This window comes from Halichoeres trimaculatus, unplaced genomic scaffold, assembly GCF_033239565.1.
Source record: "Halichoeres trimaculatus isolate MK-OKI-2021-1 unplaced genomic scaffold, fHalTri1.1 fHalTri1_scaffold_2, whole genome shotgun sequence".
In the NCBI taxonomy this organism is placed as follows: Eukaryota; Metazoa; Chordata; class Actinopteri; order Labriformes; family Labridae; genus Halichoeres; species Halichoeres trimaculatus.
Window position 1 is genome coordinate 16,922,816 of NW_027437180.1, and position 23,848 is coordinate 16,946,663.

The 23,848-nt window shown below is 39.9% G+C and overlaps 3 protein-coding genes across 3 annotated transcripts; 2 read left to right on the forward strand and 1 right to left on the reverse strand.

The window, feature by feature from the left end:
- Positions 1-1,388: 1,388 nt before the first annotated feature.
- LOC141784144 (GTPase IMAP family member 9-like) lies at positions 1,389-3,349 on the reverse strand. Its single transcript, XM_074661876.1, has 2 exons — positions 3,281-3,349; positions 1,389-2,908 (listed from the first exon to the last, which is right to left on the reverse strand). The coding sequence occupies exons 1-2, from the start codon at positions 3,300-3,302 to the stop codon at positions 2,073-2,075; spliced, it is 858 nt and encodes a 285-aa protein (XP_074517977.1). The 5' UTR covers positions 3,303-3,349; the 3' UTR covers positions 1,389-2,072.
- Positions 3,350-5,387: 2,038 nt separating this feature from the next.
- LOC141804995 (claudin-4-like) lies at positions 5,388-7,024 on the forward strand. The gene is made up of 2 exons (XM_074689658.1): positions 5,388-5,526; positions 5,799-7,024. The coding sequence occupies exon 2, from the start codon at positions 5,986-5,988 to the stop codon at positions 6,652-6,654; it is 669 nt and encodes a 222-aa protein (XP_074545759.1). The 5' UTR covers positions 5,388-5,526; positions 5,799-5,985; the 3' UTR covers positions 6,655-7,024.
- Positions 7,025-11,078: 4,054 nt separating this feature from the next.
- On the forward strand, positions 11,079-23,082 carry slc25a10b (solute carrier family 25 member 10b). The gene is made up of 11 exons (XM_074689646.1): positions 11,079-11,659; positions 16,678-16,797; positions 18,183-18,297; positions 18,389-18,437; positions 18,548-18,589; positions 18,673-18,716; positions 18,806-18,876; positions 19,992-20,084; positions 20,163-20,240; positions 20,332-20,388; positions 21,209-23,082. The coding sequence occupies exons 1-11, from the start codon at positions 11,570-11,572 to the stop codon at positions 21,308-21,310; spliced, it is 861 nt and encodes a 286-aa protein (XP_074545747.1). The 5' UTR covers positions 11,079-11,569; the 3' UTR covers positions 21,311-23,082.
- The last annotated feature ends 766 nt before the right edge of the window (positions 23,083-23,848 follow it).

Below are 23,848 nucleotides of genomic sequence, written 5' to 3' on the forward strand. Positions count from 1 at the left end.
AGCACACATGGAGACAACCTACATGAACTTTAGAAAACCACTAACTTTTTTCAGCTTTTAGAGTGAGGGACTATATTTTAAATTTCTGCACACACTACAAGATGGGAAAAAATAACAATAATAATTAAAATAAATTTAAGAAAAAAGGTAATTAAAAAAAAAATTAAATCTATATAAACTGAATTTTTCCATCAGACTGAATCATGTTTACAACTTTTTATTGTCTGTTTAAAAAAAAATCTAGCTTAGCTTTGCAAGCATGGCACAGAAACTGGAAACAGGCAACAATGCTTAGTGAGAGATGCAACTTATTCACATTTTTTATTTCTTTTTAATATGAGTACAAAATCAGAGGTTTAAAACTGTGTTTAAATACAAGCAACGTCTGTCCAGTCAACTCTAATTTCAGGCAAGCATACATTGTGCTTCCAGGTATTCTGTCTCCAGCAGTCTCAATCCTGAGAGCACGTTATCTGAGAAACACTTGGAGAGAATGTCTCTGTTTATGGGGTTGTTTATGTCCCAGCCTCTCCCACAGGGTCACAATAAAGAACACATAAAAACTGAAGGTCAAAGGTCAAATATAAGTGTCGAAATTAACATTTAGAGCATTGATGCAGTTCATACTTTTGCTGCAAATCTTGGTTGCCACACAGAAATAAAGAAATGAATTGTTGAGACACCTCTTTACCTTTACTCAAGGAAATATATGTGTGATATTTTTCCATTGTGTTAACAGAAACAAAGCAAATTAAATTTGAAACAGTTTTTCAGATCTCTACACAATCAGTGAGGTTTTAATTCAATTGATAAAAAAAAACAAAGATAAACAAAGATATACTTATACTAAACCACCAACCACCTTGTTTATTCTGTAGACCTAGTCTTGAAATATTTTGATTGTTTAAGCACATTTATCCAAAAGTTTAAAAATTTAGCACGGAAACTGATATGTACAGCTAACATTGTGTTGACTGTCTTTGTGTATCATATTTCACAACACACTTTGTTGCTTGATATAAGATACTTATTCTTTTTAAAAAATGGTAAAAGAGTAAATTTAAAAGTCATTAAACTGTTTGGGGTTAAAATTGTTCTCTGTATTTGGTGTCAAAATTGTATTTTTTTCTTTTCCTGGTACGAGCTCTGTGTAGTACCTTAAATGTGGAAAAAGTGACATATTTGGCTTTTATTTGTCTATAAAACAATAGATGTAACAGGTGATGAACTAAAAATTTAAACACCATGCATCACATCGAGTGTAAAATAAAATTTATTAAAAAAAATACTTACATTTTTAACATTACTAGTCAGCAGTCTCAGTAAAGACTCTGGGTTGAAAGTGTTAACATTTTCAGGAGATTATTGACGGATTTAGGCCTTGCAAACATTTAATTGAATACTGTTCTATGTGAGGGACTGGGGTGAAAAAAAGCACACCCTCTCACATATACATACAATTTGAAGTCACCTCACATCAGCTGCTTTAATCATTACATTTCTGGCAAAGGAATACATTAAACCTTGTTCCCATGTTTTTCCTCAAACAGTAAAGACATGAAACACTGAATTTGAATTATCAAAGAATTCTTTGTTAAGATCAAGTTACACAAAACATTAAATCAGCTGCATGTGCTCAAGGTTGACTCTACTTTAAACATTGAGGTAGAAGCTCCAGCTTTCAGTTTTGTTTCAGCTCAAGTTTTATCGTCTCACTTATCAGTCATCGGGTGTGGCAGTTCTGGTTGTAACTCTTCAGTCAGATAACTTAAATGCACCAACAGCATTTTGTGAAGTTGTCATGGTATAATTTCATTTTGCCAAAAAACAAATCAATGAGAGAAGAAAAAAACATGTTACTTTATGTCAGCAATCACATTCAGGATTATAGAGTACATTATCAACTTAAGAAGAAATTTCACAGTAAGTTACAATTATTGTTGTTAAAAGCAGACGTACATGCTAAAAAAGAGGAAAATAGTCTTCACTTAAGGTAAGAATAGAAGAAAATAAAAGTTCCAGGAACTAAACTGGATGGCTACGCATCTCTTTAAAACATTGACATGACTTTCTTAGCTGTCTTCAGTTTTAGGCTTCATCCACTTTCCAACAGCATGACAAACTGCTCCACCAGCAGCCAGTACAGCAGGTCCAAAGGCTGCTTCCTCTGCAACTGCAACAACTCCTGCTGCAGGGACAGCTGTGGCTGCTGCTGCAGTGATCAGGCCTGTGCCCACAGTGGTCGCATAGTCTCCACACTTCTTCCACCACTCATCTGACTTTATTTTTTTCTGGACCTCCTCATATAAGCTGCTGGTGTAATGCTTTCCATTTAACTGCACTATCTTGTCGATTTTGGCAAACAGATCATTAACCTGGGTTTTATTGTGCTGACTTTTGTTGTCAAACACAATGTACCTGGCATTACATGTTCTGATGAGGTCCCTAAGCTTAGAGTTTTCTTCTAAAAAAGTCTCAATGGGTTTTTGCTCAAGCATATCTCCCCTGGTGAACAGCACCAGAGTGTACTTAGAGGCCTCCTCGCCGAAGTTGTCTTTGATCCACTTGACGGCTTTCATCTCCTCTCCTGTAAATCGAACATCCAGCCTGATCACGAGCAGGAACACATGAGGCCCTGGGACAGAGAGGATCATACATTTCTCTATTTCTTTTTTCAGTTCCACTTCCTGAGTCGATGTGTCAAAGACTCCAGGGGTGTCGATGATGCTAACAGTTCTATTGTCATAGTGGGAGATAACTTTTTTACAAGTATTTGTCACAGAAGATGGCGAGAAATCTACTTTAAATTCCTCCCTTCCTACTATGGTGTTCCCTGTTGAACTCTTTCCGGATCCAGTTTTCCCCAGCAAGACAATCCTCAGATCCTGGACAACTGGAGTTTTGGAGTCTGTAAACAAAAAAGAAACTCAACTATTTGTTTGGATTTATGATTTGTAACTAAAATTAGGCCCAAATCATAGAATTAGTGTTGACCTTCTCAGAAAAAAAATGTATGCTGCGAAGACACTATGCCAACAACATGTGCTGCCATAACTGCTGCAAAAGTTGGACCAAAAAATATTAATGTAAAAAGCAGATAAAAACAGTTGGGCTCACTCCATCTGATATTTACTGTGTTCAGAGTGAACATCTGCATGTTTTATGATCATGCCTCTCAGGTAAAAGGAAAAAAAGTAAATATTTTCAGATCTGTCAGGTGTTCTAACAATTTTGGCCACCCACCGTACTAGTATAACTGCATTTAGGTAAAGGCACTCACCCTTGGTAGAGTTGAAAGACATCCTGTTGTACACAGAGTGTTCCCCTGGCTTTGACTACAGAGCCTGTCACAAAGAGTCTGAACTTAACTTTCGCTTTGCTCCTATAAATGCTATTACAGCCTCCTCCCTTTCTTCTTCTCTTTCTCTCTCTGCCTCTTACTGGAAAGTGAGGCATAACCCTGCCCCAATTAAGTTTATAGCCCCATAATGACTCAGTCAGTCTGAGAAACTGTCAAAGTGTGCAAGCAGAAAACTTGGTTAAGATCTTGAATATGCTTTGTCTTTCATGTGGCAACATAAACATTGCAAAATATCCAAACGAGGTCAGGAAAACAATCAGGACACTTACTCCAGCCAGCTCAGGATTTTACCTCCGCCAAGGCGGTTATGTTTTTGGGAGAGTATGTCTGTGAACAGTACAACTCAAATAGTAACAAACTGATCTTCATGACAATTTCAGTAAATGTTCAAAATGTGATAAGGAACAAGTGATTAAATTTTGGAGGTAATCCAAATCACTGTCTGGATACAGGAGTTTATTAAAGGATTCTTTATCATTGTGAGATGGAGTCCATATGTGTATATAACTCCATGATAAATGGTTGGATTGCTTTGAAAAACAATACAAGACAAGATCACCATAATTTCTGCAACCTGCAGCTAATACCAAATTGTAGCAGACAGTCTGCTGAAAGGGAGTATAACATTAAAGTAGAACTAAAGTGTTGCATGACAATCACAATATGCTTGGTGGAGGTTTGTATTCTCTGAGTGCTTTTCTAGCTTTTTTTTTTTTTTTTAATGAATTGGAAATGAACAGTAACTATATGATCATTGTTAGAGTTGTAAGGGGTGCTTGGCAGCACTAAGTATGTCCACAGTAAGTGCTATTCAGCTGGGCCTTTTGGCAAACTGAGACCTATGCCAGTCACTGTTTACCAACTGAAATCATTTAACTTGTGTCAGTAGTTGTTACAAGCCTTAGAAAGTATGCATAGATGCAAAGAGAAAAATAAAACTAGTTTGGCCTGGTTGGCTACATTGCAGAAAACTGAGACAATGCCAAGTGTAATTTGTCTCCAAACTCTCTTCTCAGAAGTGTCAGGCTTCTCACATGTTACACACTTTTACTAATAACAATTTTTATTTTTCGTGACCAAACACAAACAAAGAAAACAAGCAAACGACACACACACACACACACACACACACACACACACACACACACACACACACACACACACACACACACACACACACACACACACACACACACACAAGTTTTAAGCCAGTTGGGCCCCTTCATCAAAGAAGATATGGAAGCCAATGTGCAAAAGGTGGCAGTCTAATGCCATCTAGAGGCTGTTTTAAAGCAACCTATCGCAGTGTCCTTACAAGAGGAACAGGCAGTAGCGAAAGTAGTGTGTTGTTTCATCAATAAGCTCTGCAGGGACGGACTGTTTTCTCTTTTTGTGGTATTTTACTTTAGTTTAATCAGCAGTTATTTCATGTTGCACTCAGACTCAAATCTCTTTTTGCTGCTGATGAAGGAATCAAACTTTGTTTCCTGAAGGGTGCTGGCTCGGTTTTGGTGTAGTGACCTCCCACATGTCTGAAAGCAATGAGCTTGGCAGAAATAAATATCCATGAGGAAAACAGTGTCTGCAGGAGTGCAATGAAACATTAGTGGTCATTTGATAACAAAACCAATTTTAATTGGTGTCTTTTAGAAGTTGACAACAATCATGTCTTTAATGATGATTCTTAATATTTACTCTGTTCTTTGTGTTTGATCAGACTGTAAGCCAAGGAAAATCCCTATGCCTTGAGGTTTGCCATCACTGTCAGAGGTATTATCACAGCTAAGATGAAAATTGTTGCCAGACTGATCTCCAGTGAGCTTTCATTGACTCCTCGCTGGCTCCATCTAGTGCCTCCATCTGTCATCTTCAACACCAAGTAATGACAGCATGATAGCAGTCAACAATATTTGCAACAAAGTGTCCTTGTGTTGTCTTTTTTTTCCATAACCAGCTTTGCGTGCGTGTGTGTGTGTTATGCATGCAGTAGTACACACTGCTGCCCTCCTACACCCCTGTGTATGAGATCCAGAGAAACAAGCTGGCCACTCATAACAGGCGAAAGTCACCAGCTCCTCACATCACACGACTACTCAACAAGAATCACATAAAGGATCGTCTTCATGCCAGCTGTGGACATCTGGTCAGTCGATTATGGATTAAGAGTAAGTTTTGCAGGACTTTAACATCCTTTACTACTTCAATTTATGATTTAAACCCATGTTAATTTTACAGAATTGTTGTTAAAAAAAGAGTATAGTTTGTGTCACCTTTTCCCATGTTCTGATGTGCCATATAACTAGTGGTAGCATGTGAATGAACTACATGAGTAAGTCCTGGTCTTTGTTCTTGTTATATGAGAGACTTTAGCTCTAGTTTAAACATATGATTTAGCTTCTTCTAAGAAAAACCTCTAAAAGCTCTGTTGTCTCAACAGAATATTACTGGGCACCAAACAAGTGAGGTCACAGGTGAGGAAAGGGAAGCATTCTTCAGATCAACAAACCACCTGGACTGGACTGAACTTTTTAAAGACTTAACTGAGCTATCGATAACTACCCTGGCTTAAAGAAAACTTTTAAGGAACCTATTTTTAAAACTGTGAGTGATATTCTTCAGCAGTCATGGCATCCACTGGTCTCCAGCTGCTGGGCTTGGTGTTGGCCATGCTGGGTTGGGCGTGTGGTGTTTTGGTGTGTGCGGCGCCCCTGTGGCGTGTCTCTGCCTTCGTTGGTGGGGAGCTTGTGATCGCTCAGATGTTGTGGGAAGGACTGTGGATGAACTGCCTGTCCCAGACCACGGGCCACATCCAGTGTAAGACCTACGACTCCACCTTGGCCCTGCCTATGTCCCTCCAGGTTGCCCGGGGCCTCACAGTCCTCTCCCTCCTCCTCTGCCTCCTGGCCCTCATGCTCGGGGTGGCTGGGGCCAAGTGTACCCACTGCATGGGTGACGGGAATCAGGCCCAAAAGGCTCAGCTGGCGAGGATATCAGGGGTACTCTTTCTTGTGGCAGGTCTGGCCTACTTGGTACCAATCTGTTGGACTGCTTATGCAATCATCAGGGACTTCTATGATCCGAACGTTGCAGCTCCTTTGAAGAGAGAGCTGGGGCCAGCGCTGTACCTGGGCTGGGGAGCCTGTTTGATGCTTCTGGTCGGGGGCGCTCTGCTGCATGTGGGCTCTTCTCCACCAGCAGGAAAAACGCTGCCTGTGGGAAGAGCAGCAGCAAAAGACAACCCACACACGGGGGCAGCAGGAGAGGTGAAGCAACAAGAGAAATCCTTTGTATAAGATGGATTCATGGGACATGTGAGAAACAAGAGATAGGTCAAAACCAAATATGAAAACCAGCTGTACGGTGTTTCATGTCCTTGAATGCACAGTTAGTTCATCTTTTCTGTAATCATTTGATAAACCACCATGTAACAGGGTTTTAATACAATCTGAATCATTACAAAGTGTGGGCGTTAACATGGACATGGGAGGATAATAGATGTTTACTAATGTGTGTGACTTACATTTCTTAAATTCCACACTGCCTCTGCTTGTGTGTGTGTTTGTGTGTGTGTGTGTGTGTGTGTGTGTGTGTGTGTGTGTGTGTGTGTGTGTGTGTGTGTGTGTGTGTGTGTGTGTGTGTATGTGTGTGTGTGTGTGTGTGTGTGTGTGTGTGTGTGTGTGTGTGTGTGTGTGTGTGTGTGTGTGTATGGGTATATGTGTGGGTGGTCTGTGTACATCACTGTATGATGAAGTAATAGCTCAGAATACGAGTGGGCAGCCAGTGTGATGCTTGTTTATTTATTTTATCTGAATTGTTCAGTGTTTCTGAAATTCATTTTTTAATTCACTATAATATTTTTTAAGTAGGGTGTCATTTGTCATTTACGTTTTGCTAACATATGTTCCCACAGCTCTATTTTTTTTATCTTGGGCTATTTGTCAACACACTTGAGATAATGATTATTGGTTTTGTGGTATAACTTCCACTTTCACATGTCCACTTGGCTGAAATAAGTATGTTTACTAACCCTGCAGTCATATCACAACAATCTACTGGCTTGGTTAAAATAATAGAATAAATGGAACATTTCTCAACTTGCCTTTTTGTTTCAGTTACTTCTTGCCTTAGAAGAGTCATCAAGGTGTTTTTGAATCCAAGTTTTCCGTGCTTCTTATACAAAATAAATATACAAATCCTTTTTTTCTTTTTGTATTCCTTATATCTATGGAAATGTTATTTTAGAGACACAATAAATTCTGCCTTCATTGTGCTGTACATCCTCCGTCATGCTTTCAAAGAGTATATAGCCAATGGGGATAAAATGTGAATCTACCAACGATGTGTTTGTTTTGCTTCTTTGTTTCCGAGAGGATCTAAACAGTCCAGAAAAACACTGAGGGCTATGAGCTGGTAAAAACAAGAACAAAACAAACTTTCACAGAGGTTGACATTGGGGCCAGTGCAGTCAAAATGAGACGCATTCACAAACAAAAGGCTCTATAAGACGATAGACAACGCAGCATTCCCAGAAAGTGGATCAAACTGTTTTTGAGCTGCTCCTTGAACTCAAATTTAACTTTTATTCATTTGAGACCATTTATACAGTCAGGCAAAGTGGCCTTGTTAGAGCCCGAAATGTAACAATGGCCTATAAAGTAGTTGGAAAAAAAATGACACACAATGTAGTTTAAAAAATGAAATAAAACCTGAAATTTAACAAGTAACCCCAAAAGTGAGAAAAGTGCTGAGCCTTCATCCCCAAAATGTAACATGTTGTTACATTTGGGGTTTTATCACATTGTTTTTAATTACATTTTGGGCTCAGCACTTTTGTTTAATTATCAACAACTTATCTAATTTCAGGCTTCATTACATTTTTTTTTTTCGTTACATTTCAGGTCATTGTTGCGTTTTGGGCTCTAACAGGCCTCCTGAGGCCAAGCCTGGGTGTAAATGTCTGTCCCTGCCATGTGAATGGAAGAATTTGCCCTGTTTATGTTTCATCAGTGTTACTTTTACATGAAGCACGTGTCGGACAAGTTAGCCAACTTCAGGAACTTTCAGGTAGATAAAAAAAAAAAAAAACTGTTACAGAACGTTAAAAAACGGGGTATCTATGCATCCTGCTTACAGGATGGTAATGAAGCTGGTAAAGTGAAAGTGTAATCGATGATTGAACATTTCTCGATAAACTGATTTGAAGATTTTGGTTCTGCCTGTTAACTTCTGTTTGGATAAAATAAACAGCTCTCTCCATTGTTTCTCCCAACTTGTGCAGATATATTTTGATTGTGAAAAGAGTGAAAAGAAGTGTGCTATTTGGCACACACTCAAGGCTCCACTTATGTACACAAGACTATGATCTGCTGCTGCTGACTGTGCCAACCACTGAGACTTGTAAGTTGATTGTGTGATCTGATTGGTAGAAGGGGCAGAGAGGAGATGGAGGCATGCAGACAGTATGTACAGTATAAATACTAAATGTTACACTGTCAATCTTGACTCAGTGTCTGTTGATATGAATAACAAAATTAACTGAGTGAGATTTTCAACTATTATTAGACGAAACAGCAGGAAAAGTGGGCCCAAAGACAAAACGAAACAAAACACTGAGGTCTTAATGCTAACAGATAAAGAGATATTCTCATGTTTAAGTGTATGCTTGCTGTGAATGAAATCTGTATGATTCCTTTGTGTGGAAATGTGGCTGCTGCTCATTTGAATTGAATTCTTTCTATTTTCTCATGATATTTTTATTTGGCCTGTGCTCCCATTCATACAGGTTTTTTGGCCTCTTCAGATGTCATCTACTTATAAAGGCGTGTTCCAACAAGAGCCACCAACAGGACATGTTTGCAACTGTCCCTAAGGGGTTTGTTGCTGATTACATCTGAAATGTTAAAGCTCTGTTTTTTTGTAGGAATGCAACATCTGTTTCGTGTCTGACCAAGGAGACTAATCAAAGGCAATATTACTCAAACCATTGCAGCAAGATGCAAACAGGAACAGATACGTATCATGTAGCTTGCCTGCTGTGACAACTCTGCACAACACCCAGCTAAAAGAACAGAACAGACTCAGACTTGATTATAGGGTAAGAACCTGTTGCTCTTCTGACGGTGCCAGATGTTTGTCTTTCTGTCTGGAAAAAAAAAAGAGTTGTAACTCCCTGTAAGACATTTAAACATGCTGATCATGAACTCCTCCAGCCAGGTGGTTTTATGCTAGATTAACCAGGCACAGTCAACAAACAACTTTATCACTCTTTTATTTCAAAACTAGAAGTAGTGGAGAATTAAAGTGTCATGGAAAAAGCCACAAGATCTACAGCCCCACCTAGTGGTTGCTGCTATAAAAGTTGGGCATAGCCAAGCAGCAACCCCCTGTCTTGAAACAATAGGCTAACATGGAAGTGCTACAAAATTAGAAAAGAAAGAAAGAAAGAAAAAAAAGCTGGGCCTGCATGTTCACAGCCTGGTAAATAGATTACTTTTTGTCTGAAAAGTTGATAAACTAATCAGTCTTAAAGTAACACATGTAAACACAAGTGTGGCAAATGTTAGAAAGGTACAGCCACCACTGGTTACCATCTGTCAGTTTTACAAGACACTACATGTATATAACTTTGTCTCTTCTTTCTAAATCAAATACTGACAAACCCCACTGCCAGGCTGCTATATGTCATCTGTGCTTGTTGACATCTGAAGAGCACAACATAATATCCTCATGGCAGCTCCTGCTTGATGGTGCATTTATGTCAAAAGCTAGTTTTAGCAGACTAAAAGACAAACCTAGCTTGCAAAGGTGAAGATATTTGTTTAGTTGAATGGAAACTGACATCTAGTTTATATGCAACACATATCTGGCATTGCAGGTCTCCTTCACAATGATGCCACATCAAGTTTTTGTATGCATCACTGAATTTTGTATGCACCCCCCACCCCCCTGTAGACAAGGTATCTAAAAACTTTGGTTCTGTGTGAAATGGTGTGTTTAGCACAACAGGCTAGGGGCACTTTGAAATATCTGTAGACACAGGGAAAACACATTTTCAGCTGTTATTTGAGTCAACTCAAGAATAAATTGAGCAGATGCTTGACTATATGCACAACCTGTACTGGTGATGTTAACCCTCATTAAACAGTTTACAATTATGTAAAAGTTACACCTTGCATACCTCAGTACCTACAAAACATTCTTAAAAAAACAGTAAAATAATGTTTTTGTTATTATTATTATTATTATTATTATTTACACTTCAAACACGTGTCAACAAAGCCTGTGTAAAACAAATAATTGTAAAAAGGAACTTGGATTGTATTAAGAGCATCCTAAAATTCACAATTATTATCTAAGTGATGACAGTATTGCCACATCTATATCAAATATGTGCCTTATCTTGTTTTAGAATTAAAGTTTAATGTGTGTTGGGGTGGGGGGTCTATTGGGTTGCATATTTGTGCTGTCACTTTTGCTTGTTTAGGGCTCGCACATAATGTTATCTTTCTTAGGTGTTTCTGGGTAAAAGCTTTACATTATACACAAGACCCCCTCAAGGTGCATGGGCTTTGCTTTGTCCACATGTCAGAACTGGTCTTTCGGACGGCATTTGCATGGTTAACTCACTGAATTTTTTTTACTCATAGAGAGAAAGCCGACGCTTGTCCTCTTAAAGAGACAGTACCGGTGTAACCTCTCCACAGCTGTACGGGTGGGGTGTACCACTTTAAATCCAGCATGTCAGTTCGCAGTGGTGAAAGTGGGCTGTGTGAGTTCGGGCTGTCAGGGGCTCTAGCTTTCTCATAGCCCTCCATCGACCTTTGGATCTCGGACCCCGGGGCGGGTAGGCTGCTCCGTCGTCTTTGGAGCTAATTGGCTGCTCTCCTCTCCACTACTTCTTCCGTACATCGTGGTCCTAACTCAGCAGCCAGTGCGCACACAAACACACGCACAGACTTGTATACGCACACACGCACAACATGTGGCGTGTGTGTGCGCGATGCTGCTCAAAGTCCCCCGGTTCGTGGAGCTTGTCCCTTATCGGAATGTTTGAAGATTAACGAGGTAACCCGCGTCCTGTAGACTACAAGACCGCCAGCTGTAACCTGCAGGCCAGGAAGCCGACAAAGAAGGCGGGCAGTGTGTCATAGCGGACCTGACGGAGGAAAGCCACCGCTGTAGCTGCTTCATACCACGGAGCCCTGAAACATGACCGAGAAACGGATGTCGCGGTGGTATTTCGGTGGACTGGCGTCCAGCGGAGCCGCTTGCTGCACGCATCCTCTGGACTTGCTCAAGGTGAGGGGGCTTGATGGGGGGTAGAGAGTGTGTATCCCTCCGCTGCTGACTGGAGGAGAGCAGGCCCGAACAGCAGGTTACAGCTGTTTCCAACAGGAGTCATCGAGGACAGGATACGTCGCTGTTATTTGCCCCCCTGTCGAGTCATCACATTACTGTATGCCTGTATTAGATATCCTGGCATGCTTGCTGGGGCGGCAGCGAGCTTCTCGTAGCCATGCCATGCTCTGGGCTATCGCATGTCTTCTGTGGCATCACTGAAATGTCGATTGGGATGTTGTAGGCTGGGAAAATAGAGCACAGGCCAGGGCAAAGAACACTGGAAAGCCAAACTGACACTTATGATGGAAATGTCCAGAGAGTAATAACAGACTGACAGAGGGGGGGTTTATGGCTTGGCCACACAGTTACTAGTTTATTTTCATAAAACCCATATAATATCAGCTTACATGAAGAAATTTACTAAAGGAAAATAAGTATCTCTTCACAAGCTGTCTTGTCATCATCTGACAGTGAAGAGTGTGTGTGTGTGTGTGTGTGTGTGTGTGTGTGTGTGTGTGTGTGTGTGTGTGTGTGAGTGCCAGTGGTTTCATGCTTGTTCATTCTTGTTAGTCCTTGCCTGTGCTGCTCATAGGAGTAAATCTGTGCTTATCCAACAATGCAAAATCCTTCCCTCACCTTACTTACTTCACTTTTGGTTTAGTCAAGGAGAGCAGCACATGACCCTGATAACACTAAGTGGTCACTAGGAAGTCATGTGACATTTAATTGTTTAGACAAGGCCGGTAATCACCAAATTACAGTAAAACTGCTCTCTGCAGGCTTCATTTCTGCCCTAAACCGGTTGTTGTCTCGCTTTAATGTTCGCAATTAAAGTAGAAAAAATTAGAGTGCAGTGATTCAATGCCACAATGTGCCCAAAGGTCGTCATAACATGCAGCAGAACTGACTGGAATTACTGGAAGAAATTTCCTTAAAGTGCAGTTGAGTGGTTTCATAAGCCCTTCAGTGTCAGTTATGCTCTTTCTTTATTTGGTTGAATTCAACTAAAAATCTTTTTAAGCACAAACACAACTTCTCCAGTGTAACCAGGCCTGTACAGGAGCTCCCAGTATCCAGATAGAGTGCACATAATTCTGTTCAATAGGTGTTTTATTTTTTAAAAAACAGGAAAAGCAAGGTTTCTGTTGAAAGAGGATGAAACACCTTGGGAGCTGGATGCAAAGGGTTTTTGCATTGTCAGCACTTTTGATCAACCTATGTGAGCAGAAGGTTTGCTTTGAGAGTCTACTTAGCCACATTGTCAGCTGCTTGAATGAAAATAAATGAAACAGCTGTTTTCACAGATGCTGCAGCTCATTTTGAAATCAGTTATTTCCTATCCGTCATCAGCTGTCCTTCAGTAGAGTAAAAGTAATAAAAAATGAAGCAAATTGTCTCTGTGGAGATAAGATAAATTTCACCTCAAGTAACAACATGAGAAATGAAAACACGTTTATCTGATCGTTTATTTTAATCTGACAGCTATGATCATACAGGAGTATTGACTCTTAGGTGTAAGATAACCCTTCACCTTAACAGTGAAATTGTAATGAACATTACTTTTCTGAATGAATGTCATGCCACACAAACTTTGTGTGTTGCTGTTGCTGCGATTGAAGTTGTAACAAATTAATTCCTTAAAGTTTATGAGTTAACTTCCTGCTTCATCAAATAGTTGTAGCCATTTCAAACTTTGCCCCCCCAAAAGTATGAAAATGTTGCTAGACAAGGACAAGATGACACTTTCCCCTGATCATGCAGTTTGGGCGACAGCAGCTCCAGACTGAAGCTGAGTCAGGACTTCAACTTTAAAGTCATCATTTCCCTTCAGAGACATTTCGCTGCTGGTAAAACAACAGAGCGTGTCACTCCACAAATACTAACAGTGTATACTCTGCAGTCATGTGGTTTCACTTCGGTTAAAATGCTGAAGTTACACTGAGGTGAGGAATGTTACAGGTGTTGGTGCTTAGCTTTTCTTTTTCCATTCACTTTGAGAGCTGGGTCTTTGAAGGGTCTGATGTGACCCAGCTGGTGAAAAGGAGGATTTCATTCAAGTGTTGATGTTCATAAAAGAGGAGTTTTTAAGAAAGCTCAAAAACCCCTGAAGAGATTGAAGACATCTTAGGAAAATACTGTAAGAGAAATCTCTTTCTTTACTCATAAGATGAGTAAACTGCTCTGTAGGTGGAGGCAGTCTGTATATTCTGTTAGTTCATCTACAATAGTTCACACTGTTGAAAATGGAGTCGCACCACGCCGGTGACGAATAAGTCAGCTGTTGTCTCACATGCTGATATCACTTTGTCAAAATGAGACAGTGTGATGAAAGCTGATGGTTGCTTTAAATAAATATTTGTGCAGCACACTGGATCCTTTTGCACATAGTAAACATTGTTTACATTTGCATAATGTTTAGTGCATTGCTCCTGAACTTGCGGTCAGTGTGTGCTGCAAGCTTTAATGCGACTTCACTGACAGAAGAACTGGACTTTTGCAAGAATATGTTTGACTCCTGACGTCATTCAGCGCCTCTTCTCATAGTTGCTCAGCAGTTGCCACATCTTTCAACATAAATGAGAGAAATGTCAAAAGTTTTGATGCTTTTTCCAATGCCATTACTCATGGTTTGGGTTATATTTGTTGTTTTCAGCAGCGCAGAGATGCACCCAGCCAGCTCTGCTGCTGCTGTTGTGCTCATTTTTGCAGCTGAAAAGAGGTTAACAGACTCTTTTTCCTGCTCTGATATTGCAAGACGTGCAAGACATCAGGTTGTCCTCGGTGAACATTTTACTGTTGAGGATAGGGATGCACCGATCCAACTTTGGTATTGGGTGTCGTAAAACTCAGCTTAGATATTGGTGGCAATAGACCAATCCACAGGTCTCATGTATTTAACTTAAGTTAGAGAAGCCTAAAGATGACAAATCATCCTTCTCAGTCTCATCCTTTTCAAGAAATAGAGATTTCAAAGTTGATGCTGGTGCATCTGGAGTTGAAAATTCTTTTAGCAGATACTTCAGTTTTAAAAGCATCACATAGGTTTCACTTTTATTAATAAAATCACATTTAATATTTGTAAGCAGTGATCAAACCAAGCTTGTTATTCAAAACAAATGTTAGTAACTAAATTTATGACTTTTTTATTCAAGCTTTTCTTTTTGTATGAAACTACAACATTAGGTTTAATCTCCACTGAACTTTTCTGCTGTAAAAGCTCAACAATCAAGTTATAGATCAGTCAATCATCAGTCATACGTTGCAGTTTAAAGAGATCATTTGTTTGTTTGTTTGTTTGTTTTTTATTTTTGTGTAACTTAAACTTAAGTGGCCTGTAGTGCAAAACTGCAAATCTTTTGAGTTGATTCCTTAAAAAGAGCTTCAAGCTAACCTCTGGTTGTCAAGCTGTAACTGTAGACTTTTCTCAAAGTTCAATAAACAAGGTTGATCTCAAAGTTTATTCCAGTGAGGCAGAGGAAAACTTTGTAGCCAGAACCTGCAATTCTTAGAAAGCAAAGGGTTCATAAAGCTGCACAATAATCACACACTTACAAATACTACCTATATTTAAGTGAATAAACTATAATTTAGTTGAGATAAATTTGACTTTCAGTAGGAAGCAGGGATTGACAAAGCCATTCGCTCATGTTATTCTTCGCCCTTTTGTAAAACCACAGATCCATGACACCATCAGATAGACTGTTGTCATGCCGCCATGTGCTGATACAGAGCTGCTGAACCAGATTTTTCCAACCAGATCTCAGAAGACAATCTCTTAAGTCCAACACTTATTAACTCATCTAGCTGTAATGTTTACAACAGTGTTTATGTGTGTTTGAGTATGAGTTTGTGGGATCCTGTCTATTTGTACACACACATTCACTTTCCTGTGGCTGTTTGACCATGCTTATGCTTTTGTGCTTTCCAGCTACAAGGAAACAACAAAGACAAGGCAGAGTTCAATTCTTCCTCAACACATCCAGATTACCTAACAGCAGGTCATTGTAGTGATTGATAAAAGGAGTGAAGAACAGACAGGAGAGAAAACGTCTTTTAACATAGGCAATCATGGACATGTCGTAAATTTCCAGAATGTGGCATCATATGGTAGAACTGTTGTCACCACCACCCACTTGTTGCAGTGGTTTTCCCCTCTGTAATCGCACTCTGAATCACTCTGACGTCTTTCAGATAGTTCCCTAAAAAAGGCTGCATCATAGTGACGTGTTGTTAATGAAAAACTCTGAGTACGTGCCTGCTCCTGTTCGAGAGTTAGCCCCCTCACCACCACCCTTCTCGTTGTTGTTGTTATTTAATACACAGACAGAATACAGGTTCCATCGCTCGGCCACAAGCCCACCACGCGTTGACTGAGTGCTGTTTTGAAGTGTCCGCTATGCGACCACCTCCTAATAAAAACCAGTGATGTGACAGGAAAACATTGTGTTCTGAAGAGCCCAGTGGTCCCCAAAAGGACAAAGGCCACATTGTCGAGCTGCTGACCTCCTCTGACAAGGACAAACAAGACACGCAGGCACTGACACACACACACACACACACACACACACACACACACACACACACACACACACACACACACACACACACACACACACACACACACACACACACACAGTTGGTTTGTTAGATTGTATGCAACACTTTGTGCTACTTCTGATGAAGGTTTTATAAGAGGGAAGAATCTCATACATGTTAAAGTATTATTCTGCCATCTATTTATAATTATTACTTTGCCAACCTTGTTTTTATCTGCACTTCATGGGGTTTTTTTGGTTTGCAAAATTCCTTTTTTATTTTTGAAATATAAAATCTATTCTATATATATTCTATGAAGTACCTGAAAAGGTGAAACAAAAAAAGAATAAAGCTTAGGTTTCAGGTTCAGCCCCCACCATGTGTGTGCTCACAGATATGTCGTGCCTTGCTAGCATGCTGACACAGGACTGTCTCTACAGGTACACCTGCAGACCCAACAAGAGGTGAAGAAGAGGATGGTGGGGATGGCTATTCATGTGGTGAAGAACGACGGCGTGCTGGCTCTTTACAACGGCCTCTCTGCCTCCCTCTGCAGACAGGTTTGTGTCTCTGTGAGGAGTGACTGAAACAGGATAAAAGTCATAAGAAGAATTTAGACGAAAGGTTTTTCTCTACTAAAATAGATAATATGTGCTTAAGGCTTAAGGAGGCTGGAAACTGACTTGTCAGGATCTGTGTCATCCATTGTACATTTCTAAAGTTTATACTGTCCCTTTGGTGAACTCATTGTAGCTTTCCGGGATTTGTAGCTAAAGAAGTATCATGTTTTTTATCACTTTGGCTTTTTAGAAAACTCTTATTTCAGCCTCTGTCTGCTTTATTTTATCTGCTTTCTTCATGATTAGCCAGAGCTCTTGAGACCATGGGCAGACATGGTTTTTTCATAAACCAGCTAGGAGATCCTGATGCAATGACCTTGTCGTTTTAGTAAATCATTTTGAGCAGTTTACAGACAGATTCAGGGATTTCTACAACATACATTATCTCAACATATTATACTAAATTAAAACAGTACCTCAGAAAAAAATCTAAAAATGAATCTGCCTGAGAGCATTTCAGATATGTTTTTTTTTTGTTTTTTTTTACGAAATCGATCTGTAAAAGAAAGGTTTCTTCTTTTTTAAAATCTGCATTTTTCTCAAACAAGTTCAAAAATATAACCACTAAGGAAATTTTAAAACACAGAAAGTCTGTAAGAGCATTCAAACAGTCGATTTGAAACCGAAACACATAATGTGTCATAGAAGGGGCAGAAGGAAGGAAAAGCTTATCTGGTCTGACTCATTTACTCATGGACTGTGTAAGCGACAACTCACTGCACCCTACTATTATATATTTATTTATCAAAAATACAAAAAAAACTAAGCAAAAAAAATGTATTCTTAAATTGTCCTATAAATATCTGTGACAGGTTTGAGATTAACAATGAGATTGCACACACTAGTGGCAGACTTCTGTTTTTTTTTACATGAAGCTTGTATGCTACAGCATATTCATAAAAAACAACGTTGTAGGTTTCTGTTTGAGGGAGATAGAGGGGGTGGGGGAGAAAGGAAGGGGAGGGGTTGTTAGACAGGAAGAGGGAGACAGATGACAGACTCTAGATATAACGTTTTGAAGACATCTCCTGAGAACGTTTTGATGACATTTATGCTCTCCTGCTGTGGATTCAGGGATTAAATTGTGTTTTTTTTTCACCTGAGTTTATTTATGAAATTACAGAGACAGGCAGTTTGTATTACATCATGGACCCTTGTCATTTATGAGCTGGGGAGGATGGGTAATGTCCAACCTTTTTCAAAATCTGTTTTGAGAAATGAGATGGTTATAAAAAGTCTTTTTCTGATGGGGAAATTAATGTTATTAGTGTTTTCACAGTGTGTGATATATCACTCTGACTCATTTGGCTCTCCTCTCCTCTCAGATGTCTTATTCCCTCACCAGATTCGCTATCTATGAGTCGGTCAGGGACATGATGGGGAGCAAAAGCCAGGGCCCCATGCCTTTTTACCAGAAGGTCATGCTGGGAGCCTTCGGAGGTGGGGACACACTACACACACAACACACAACACACACACAAACATTCGCATTCACACTTACAGCGTCACTCATGTACCGCTCTGCCTGCAGGTTTTACTGGTGGCTATGTTGGCACGCCGGCCGACATGGTGAATGTCAGGTAAGATACCTTGACAGCTCAAACACTCTTTAACATAGAAACGCATATTAATCTATTCTAAACAAGGAGTGGTATCTGTAAATCTCATCTAAGCTATTTTTTGCTTCCAGGATGCAGAATGACATGAAGCTACCCCCAGAACTGAGGAGAAAGTAAGATTTACTCTTTGAAGATTGTTCTTGCTTTCTAGAAGCCTTGAGTTTTTTAACCCTGCCTGTTGATGTACTTCTTTCAGCTACAAACATGCCATCGATGGGCTCTACAGAGTCTTCAGAGAAGGTACATGAAGTAGCATAATTTATCTAACATAAAATTCACAGTTGAATACATTCTGACCTTTGACCTCTGCTTTGCCTCCTGTCAACCAGAGGGAGTGAGGAAACTGTTCTCAGGAGCCACCATGGCCTCCAGCAGAGGAGCGCTGGTCACTGTTGGTCAGGTAGTTCACGCTGCTGATTGGCTGATAATCATTCATACAGAATCAAAGACACAACAGAGGTTTTTCTCCTGCAGTTTCTGATTTCACTTCATTCAACTTGAGCTGACACTCAGTCTCTGAAATACATTAAAAAGATATTTGGTATTCTGGTCAAACCCAGAATCTGTTTATAAGCTCAGTAATAAGTGAGCCGAGTTAAAGAGCGCTGAATTAAATGTGCATGAAATAATTCATGTGGAATCAATCTCCTTGATGAATAGGCTGCCTCTTTAAATGGTCCATATCTAACCAATGCATAATACATTCATCCATAAAACCTCAGCTTCACTTATCTTTCAAAGTGAGTATTGAAAAGAATATCCAAAGGGAATTAACTTCAGTCAGCTCACTTACATAATGTCTTACATCTCTACCCTAATCTCACGCAAAGCTTTAACATGACTTGAGATGATTCATTTATTTAACTGTTTTCCTTAATTCCTCATAATTACTTATTTGAAAAAAAAGGAAATTGTTTCTCTGTTGTGGGCTGCACAGTGGTGCAACGGTTAGCGCCCATTTGTTTGTTTTTGCATGTTCTCACTGTGCACTGGCTTTCCACTACTCTCCAGAAACCTCATTGGGTTGAATGGTCTCTCTAAAATGACCCATAGATGATGCATGAATGATTATCTGTCTCTACATGTAAGCCCTGTGATTGGTTGGTGACCTGTTCCAGGTGCACCTGACCTCTCACCCAATGACAGCTGAGATAGACCTCAGCCCTCCATTGATCCCAATAGTATAAGTGATAAAGATAACGGATGGATGATGGATGGAAACATTTGTAGTGAAGATGTGCTTGTTTTAAACAACCACTAGGGGGACCTTAACATTTAAGTACAGTACAAAAAGCACAGGTGTTATGTTTTGTTTTCACGTTTTAGAAATAAAGCAAAAGACTGTATACGACAGATGTAATTCCGAAAGAACATCAGAATAACAACCATCCTTCTGTTAAAAATCTATTTTCATGTGTTTTTGTCTGATTCAGAGCCAGATTACTTATACGTTAAATATTTTATCATCAAAATGTCACTAATTTTCACCTTTTTCCTTTTTTTTTGCACTTTTAGTTGGCGTGTTATGACCAGGCCAAGCAGCTGGTCCTGGGAACAGGCATGATGGGCGATAACATATTCACACACTTCCTCTCCAGCTTCATAGCTGTACGTACAGTTTTAAAGGGTGACTCCCTGTAAAGTTTTAAAAGCTCTTTTCTTCACTGACTGTCTGCTCCTCTGCAGGGAGGCTGTGCTACATTCTTGTGTCAACCTCTGGATGTGATGAAGACGAGGCTCATGAGCTCAAAGGGAGAGTACACTGTGAGTGGACCCTGTGATTCCTCCTCTACACCTCTTTCCATTTCTCTGATTCTCTGATCCATGTTTTTCTTTTTTGTGTTTCTGCATTCAGGGGGTGCTGCATTGCTTAAGTGAAACTGCAAAGCTGGGCCCACTGGCCTTTTATAAGGTAAAAAAAAATCTTCTACACACTGTAGTACACGTACTGTTTTTTTAGCTGTCGCTCAGCCATAATAATTGCCCAAAGTAAAGCTTCAAGTAATTTAATTCAAAAACTATAGAGGGAGGTATGGGTAGAAGATGATCAGATTTAGGTGTAATGGCATCAATCTGATGACAAGCTTCTCTCTTCTCTAACCTCAGCATATTGTCAAACCAAGTGTGACTTTGAGAGAGCACTTATGGTGTAAACATGCATCTCAACTGGTCCAAATACCTTGACTAATGCTGAAGTCAACGAACATTAAAAACTTTGAGCTCAATTTCCCTCTCTTCCACAAATCTGCATTCATCCAATCTGCAGTGGCTTGTGGGATTTAAAGTGATAATTTGTGCCCCTTCTAACGGCTTAAAAGCTTAGTAGTACTTTCCAAGTGTCATTTTTTTAGGGTGATGCTTAAGTTGGCAAAAGGCTGTCTGCTCAAGGTTTTCTCTAGCCACCAGCGCTCTGGCTCAGCTGTCAGTCAAGCAGAGACTCACACATTCAGAGACCTTTGGGCCAAGTGAGCTTTACTTAGTGTTTCTAATTTATTTCTTAAAATCCATGATTTGAATCCATGGAATAATTTCACTAAAGATACACTTTGACACACAAGAAGAGCTGAACCTGAATTTTTTTAAATTCTTATGAAATGACAGTAGCCACTGGTCCATCTCAGTGATCACATGGTTTACTCTGGATCTGAAGTATTTCTAACAACAGGAGTTTGAAGTTTGCAGCGTGTTATGGCAGAACATTTATTTGACTCTTGTTTTTGTTTTCCTCCTAGGGTCTCATTCCAGCTGGAATCCGCTTGGTTCCTCAGACAGTGCTCACCTTCATCTTCCTGGAGCAGCTCAAGAAAAACTTCGGCATTTGCATCATCTCCTAAGCTCGCCCTGATACCAGCTGATTATCTAACACTCACCAACTCTGCTGCTCACAGCTCCCTTCAGCTCCTTGAATTACGAGTGAACTAAGAAGGAGAAAGGGAGCGATCTGTGGTTTATAACAAACCTTCTTTTTTTTTGCTCTACCTCTGTCACTCAGCTAGTAGTGAAACGATTTGATTATTTTGAGCAAGAAAACCACCAACTGGATGGGACAAATACTGGACAGAACAAACTATTTTCTCTATTAGTAGAGATAATCAATAAGCATGCTAGTGGTGATATTTAACAGAAAGATCTTACTGTGTTTGTTTATAATAAACTGCAAAAGTGAAAAGGGGAGAGTAAAATGAGCTCTAGATGACTAGTGATGTAGTTGTTCAGCGTAAGATGTCTTAGGTTGAGACACATTGAGATTAGAGCTAATTTTTAGTTCAGGAGCAATATACCTGTGATCTTTAACTAATTCCAGATCAGATTTTATGATTCGTGTGAAAATCCAAGCACCAGTACTCACACATACTGGTGTGTTTTGTCTCTTTCAGGATTATGTTTCCTGTTTGTCCTCACCAACATTTCGAAGCGTCACTGTAGGCCAGGGTGGAGTTTAGCATTTCGCAGAAATGTAAAATGTAAACACAGTGTAGCCTTGTTGTCTGTGCCATTCTTATGTACCTGTCAAAAAGCCATGGAAAAACCACATCATTATAAATAGTTTATTCAAGATCATTCCCAACAGTGGGGACCAAATGAGAGGCATCCTGAAATGTAACAGGAATTATTTCTTGTGCTTAATGAATAATGTGGAGCTGGGGATTGACTTTTTGCAGGTCACATGTTTTTCTTGTTATTCCAGTCAGATGTTGTGATTTCACTCCCAGTCCTGATAATGAAGGGGACCAACCTTGTGTGTTTCATCTTTAAGCATACCATGAGTTTATTTGGACATGTTTTGCAAATGGAACAGCAAATGAAAAGTCAAACCAAGGTACAATCTAATTTCAGCTCTTTTATTTTTCTGTCAGACCTGTTTGACCACTTGTTCTCTTCACTGTTAGATTAGAGATGCCTGTAGAGATCTACTGTAAGACTATACGAGTGTACATTTAGCATTTCTGTCTGTAGCATCACTTCTTAGCTGATTGCCAGTCAGACTTTGACTCAGGATGCTTCTGTTTTATACGGCACTTTATGAAAGTCCCTGGACTCCTTCTGACTAACCTGCTGCGTAGAAACACATGCTGCAAACGTAAACATGCTGTAAAAGTAGGATTTTTTCACATGAGTGTTAACGGTTCCAGCTGTTGGTACTTGTGTTGAAGGTTTGACAGTTCAGTGATAAAATGCATTTTTTTCTCCTGTGCCTGCTCTGACAGACTTTGCAAGTCATGTTGCCTTACAATGAGCATCCTCCAGGGGGGAGTATTGTAACGTGTAAGTTAAAGTGATGCCACTTGAAGAGACCTCTAGAGGGTTCTGCATCTCTGTAAGAGGGTGTTTTAATGAGAGGGGAGCCACAATCCCAGAGAAGCCACAGATTGTGATTGTGTGTACCTGCATGCCCCTAAAGCTGAGCGTTCCTCTATAATGTGAGGTACTGTAGACCTGCCATAGTACACTATGCTAACGCCAACTCTGTTCATACGCACAGAAATAAAACTGGAGGGACCCAAAGTTGTGGGTGGTGTAATTGTGTATTTTGTAGAACACTGACTAATGACTTTTGAATTAAACAACTAATGGAAAACATGACATTTATTTTGTTTGTGTTGTTGAATTTGATGAAAAGTTTGTAAGATTTTTCTTGGGAGTCACAATAAATATTAACCATTGATAAAGTATTTCCTGTAATTCTATAAATCTGCTGGCTCTGTAGGCATAATAATAATAATAATAATACTAATAATAATAATGTATTTTATTTAAAAGCACTTTTCAAGACACTCAAGGATGCTGAACAAGATTAAAAAAAAAACCAACCACAGTAAAATCAACAATAAAAATGAAATCAACAAAAGAAAAGCACAACAAAAAAGGGCCGGTTTGGAGAGGGGAGGTAAGTTATTGTCAAGTTGCGTATGCAGCCCTGAACGGGTGGGTTTTGAGTCTGGACTTGAAAAGAGACAGGGAGGTCAGGTTTCGGAGGTCTGGAGGAAGGGAGAACCAGAGCGGGGGAGCAGAAGGACTGAAGGCCCTGCTCCCCATGGTGCTGAGGCAGGCAGAGGGCACAGTGAAGTGGGCAGAGGAGGAGGATCTGAGGGAGCAGGCTGGGGTGGTGATGTGGAGGAGGTCAGACAGATATGAAGAGGCGAGGTTGTGGATGGCTTTGAAAGTATACAGAAGGGTTTTAAATTCTATTCTGGCTTGACTGGTAACCAGTGGAGGTGCTGAAGAATTGGGGTGATGTGATGGTGTGAAGGGGTCTTAGTGATGATGTGGGCAGCTGATTCTGGACCAATTGGATTTTATGGAGTGACTTTTGGGGGAGACTGAAGAGGAGGGAGTTACAGTAGTCTTAGCAGGAGGTAACAAGGCTGTGG

Excerpts from the sequence above, each read along its gene's own strand:
- LOC141784144 (XM_074661876.1), bottom strand. The coding sequence starts at position 3,302 with ATGTCTTTCAACTCTACCAAGG. Across the intron at positions 2,909-3,280 it reads GTCTTTCAACTCTACCAAGG|ACTCCAAAACTCCAGTTGTC; the intron begins GTGAGTGCCTTT and ends TTTTGTTTACAG.
- slc25a10b (XM_074689646.1), top strand. The coding sequence starts at position 11,570 with ATGACCGAGAAACGGATGTCGCGGTGGTATTTCGGTGGACTGGCGTCC. Across the intron at positions 11,660-16,677 it reads ATCCTCTGGACTTGCTCAAG|GTACACCTGCAGACCCAACA; the intron begins GTGAGGGGGCTT and ends CTGTCTCTACAG. Across the intron at positions 20,085-20,162 it reads TCCTCTCCAGCTTCATAGCT|GGAGGCTGTGCTACATTCTT; the intron begins GTACGTACAGTT and ends GCTCCTCTGCAG.
- LOC141804995 (XM_074689658.1), top strand. The coding sequence starts at position 5,986 with ATGGCATCCACTGGTCTCCAGCTGCTGGGCTTGGTGTTGGCCATGCTG.